The 2,844-nt window shown below is 45.6% G+C and overlaps 1 protein-coding gene across 1 annotated transcript; it reads left to right on the top strand.

Moving 5' to 3' along the window:
- Positions 1 to 500: 500 nt before the first annotated feature.
- On the top strand, positions 501 to 1,436 carry LOC310692500 (olfactory receptor 11H6-like; the record flags this gene model as incomplete). The annotated part of the gene is made up of 1 exon (XM_083473446.1): positions 501 to 1,436. The coding sequence occupies one exon, from the start codon at positions 501 to 503 to the stop codon at positions 1,434 to 1,436; it is 936 nt and encodes a 311-aa protein (XP_083329572.1).
- Between the last annotated feature and the right edge of the window lie 1,408 nt (positions 1,437 to 2,844).

A 2,844-nucleotide genomic window follows, 5' to 3' on the forward strand; every position in this document is an offset into this window, starting at 1 on the left:
TCCAGATAAGAGGGAAGCAGTGTTAGCAGGTGGTTCCCTAGACCAGGTGGATGAGAGACAATTGTTCTTGCAGTATTTTATCAGTGCACAGATACATGTGTTGGGGACACCACCACCTAGAGGGAAACTGCTCCCTCAGTCCCCCTTTTAAAAAATTAGATATTTGTGGCTCTCTTCCTCAATGTGACCCTTTCCCGCTGCCACCCATTCCCTTACCATGCTTTTTAAGCTTCCTTGTAGCTCGGTGTAATATGCTTAGACATGAGATGGACAAGAACACTGGAGACGGGATGAACTAGGTTTGTTGAAACATGGGGAAAGAGGAGAGACATATGAACTGAAGAAGAAAAGGCAGCCATGTTGGCCCATAAGAATACATTCCAAACCCACAGATTTATTTATTTATTTATTTACTTACTTACTTACTTACTTACTTACTTACTTACTTAAATTTATAACCTGTTCTTCACAATGATGTTGTGCATCTACAGGAGCGGCAAATGGATCTGGCCAATGCCACCGGCCGGAAAGTGACTGAATTTGTTCTCCTGGGCTTCCCCTCCCTCTCGCCCGCATTCCGCTTGCTCCTGTGCTCCTTCCTTTCCGCCAGCTACGCTTTCACCCTACTGGGGAACCTCAGCATCCTGTGGACTGTGCTCAGGGACACCCGTTTGTCCCGCATGCCCATGTACATCCTGCTGGGCAACTTCTCCGGACTGGAAATGTGCTACATCACCTCCACGGTACCTCGGATGCTCATCGACATAGCCTCTCCTCCAGGGATCATCTCCTTCCATGACTGCTTCTTGCAGTTCTATTTCTTCTTCTCCATGGGGGCAACGGAGTGTTTATGCCTCTCCACCATGGCCTTAGACCGGTACCTGGCCATCTGCCACCCACTGCGCTACCCAATGCTCATGTCTCCCCAGTTTTGCAGCACCTTATCAGCTTGCTGCTGGATCTCTGGTTTCCTGTGGTTTCTCGTGCCCATCATCCTCATTTCCCAGCTCCCCTTTTGTGGCCCCAACATCCTGGATCATTTTGTCTGCGACCCAGGCCCACTTCTAGCTGCTTCCTGCAGCCCAGCACCCCTCACGCAGATGTCCTGCTACGTCCTCAGCTCCTTCATCATCTTCGCAACCTTCCTCTTCATTGTAGCCTCCTACGGCACTGTTCTGCAGAAGGTTCTGAAGCTCCCTTCCGCCGCAGGCCGGCGCAAAGCGTTTTCCACCTGCACCTCCCACCTGGCGGTGGTCAGCTTGTTCTATGGCTCCGTCATGGTCACCTATGTCAACCCAGAATCTTCAGGAGGGAGCAATAAAGCGGTGACTCTCTTCTACTCTGTGGTAACCCCTCTGCTCAACCCTCTCATCTACAGCTTGCGGAACAAGGAGATGATAGCAGCATTGAAGAGAACATTGCTTCAAGGATGTTGAAGGCCTCAAGTGCAGTTCTCAGGGAGAAAGTGATTCTCCTTCTGTGTACCCTACTGCACAGGGGTTAAAGTAAGAGTAAAATGCTGTTTTTGAGCCTGCTGGAAGTTGGACTGCAAATGCAACAGCAAATAAACGAAGTGAAACAGAGATTCTGAGGAGGAATCCAAGCCAATGGTTGGAATATAACAGACATACCCTATATCTAGTTCGTTATTCTTATTTTCTTATTTTAAAAAACCCCACCCCACCCTCCACAGGAGATGAGATTACAGATGGCCATACAGCCAGCACCCCCTAAAATAATGTGTTTCCGGCCACTTATCTGAGTTAATAAACAATTATAATTTAAAATTATACTAGCCAGTAAATTTTGTAGTGTGAGGGAGGTTCTGCCCTGTCCTCTTTTGCTGTATGCCTAATAAAGGTATGCCACTCTGTTGTTTAATTTGCTAGTCATTTTTTTCTATCAAAGCTAACTGCCATACTTTCTTATACCATGTGGCAATTAATATTCCTTCCCCCACCCCAAATCCATTAATACTAACCTCATTGCCAACAGTAACTAACCAAAGGGATGCTTGAATATCTGTTTTAAACATTTGATTCATTTTATTGCTGTTTTTTAAGGCAATGGTGTTTTTATGGGTCATGTTTTAGCTCCAATTTCATGTGTACATCACTTGGTATCCATTTTATAAATCTGCTAAAAAAAATCAGCTTTCTGCATTGGGTTTTTAGTATTCCCCTTTTAACTGCAGTTTCTTACTGGTGTTTCTGCTTCTCATTGAAAAGGAATGTCAGTGTAGATTATAAATTGTTGCTTTTATATGTTCTATGGCCCTTTATATGTTCTACCCAATCCACTTCACCCCAGTTCTCCACTGTAACCTTGGTCATTCTTTCAGACACTGAAGAGGGAACTTACCGTAAGTGGTCAACTAAGGCCACTGTTCTACAAATAAATTTGTCCAACCGGTTCAGCAACCTCTTCTACTGGAGTCTAACCCTCGCTGGATACAGGATCACAGGCCTGGAAAAGATTCAAGGGTATCATCCAGACTGACCCTCCCAAACTCCTAACAATACAGAAAATAGGCGTTTGTGGCTATGGGAACTGTTTAATGATTTCTAGGAATTGTTCATATAAATGTGTGTGTTTCTGACAGCTGCTTCATGCTGCAGTGGCACAAGGGAAAGACTGACCAAGGCCTTTGGATAATGCTGCTCTGGTACTGAGGCTTGTATTCTGGCTTAGGCATGCTGAAACTCACCTTTCGGGAATGCCAAATGAGGGAGACTGGGTAATCTGCTTTGGGGTGCAGAACTGTGAACAAGAATGTGCACAAGGAGAAGGAGGGAGGCTGGAAGAGATCCTGGTGGACTGGAAACTTACCTGAAAGGAATAAGA

Source organism: Podarcis liolepis (genome assembly GCF_965112155.1).
Source record: "Podarcis liolepis genome assembly, chromosome: 13".
Lineage (NCBI taxonomy): Eukaryota > Metazoa > Chordata > Lepidosauria > Squamata > Lacertidae > Podarcis > Podarcis liolepis.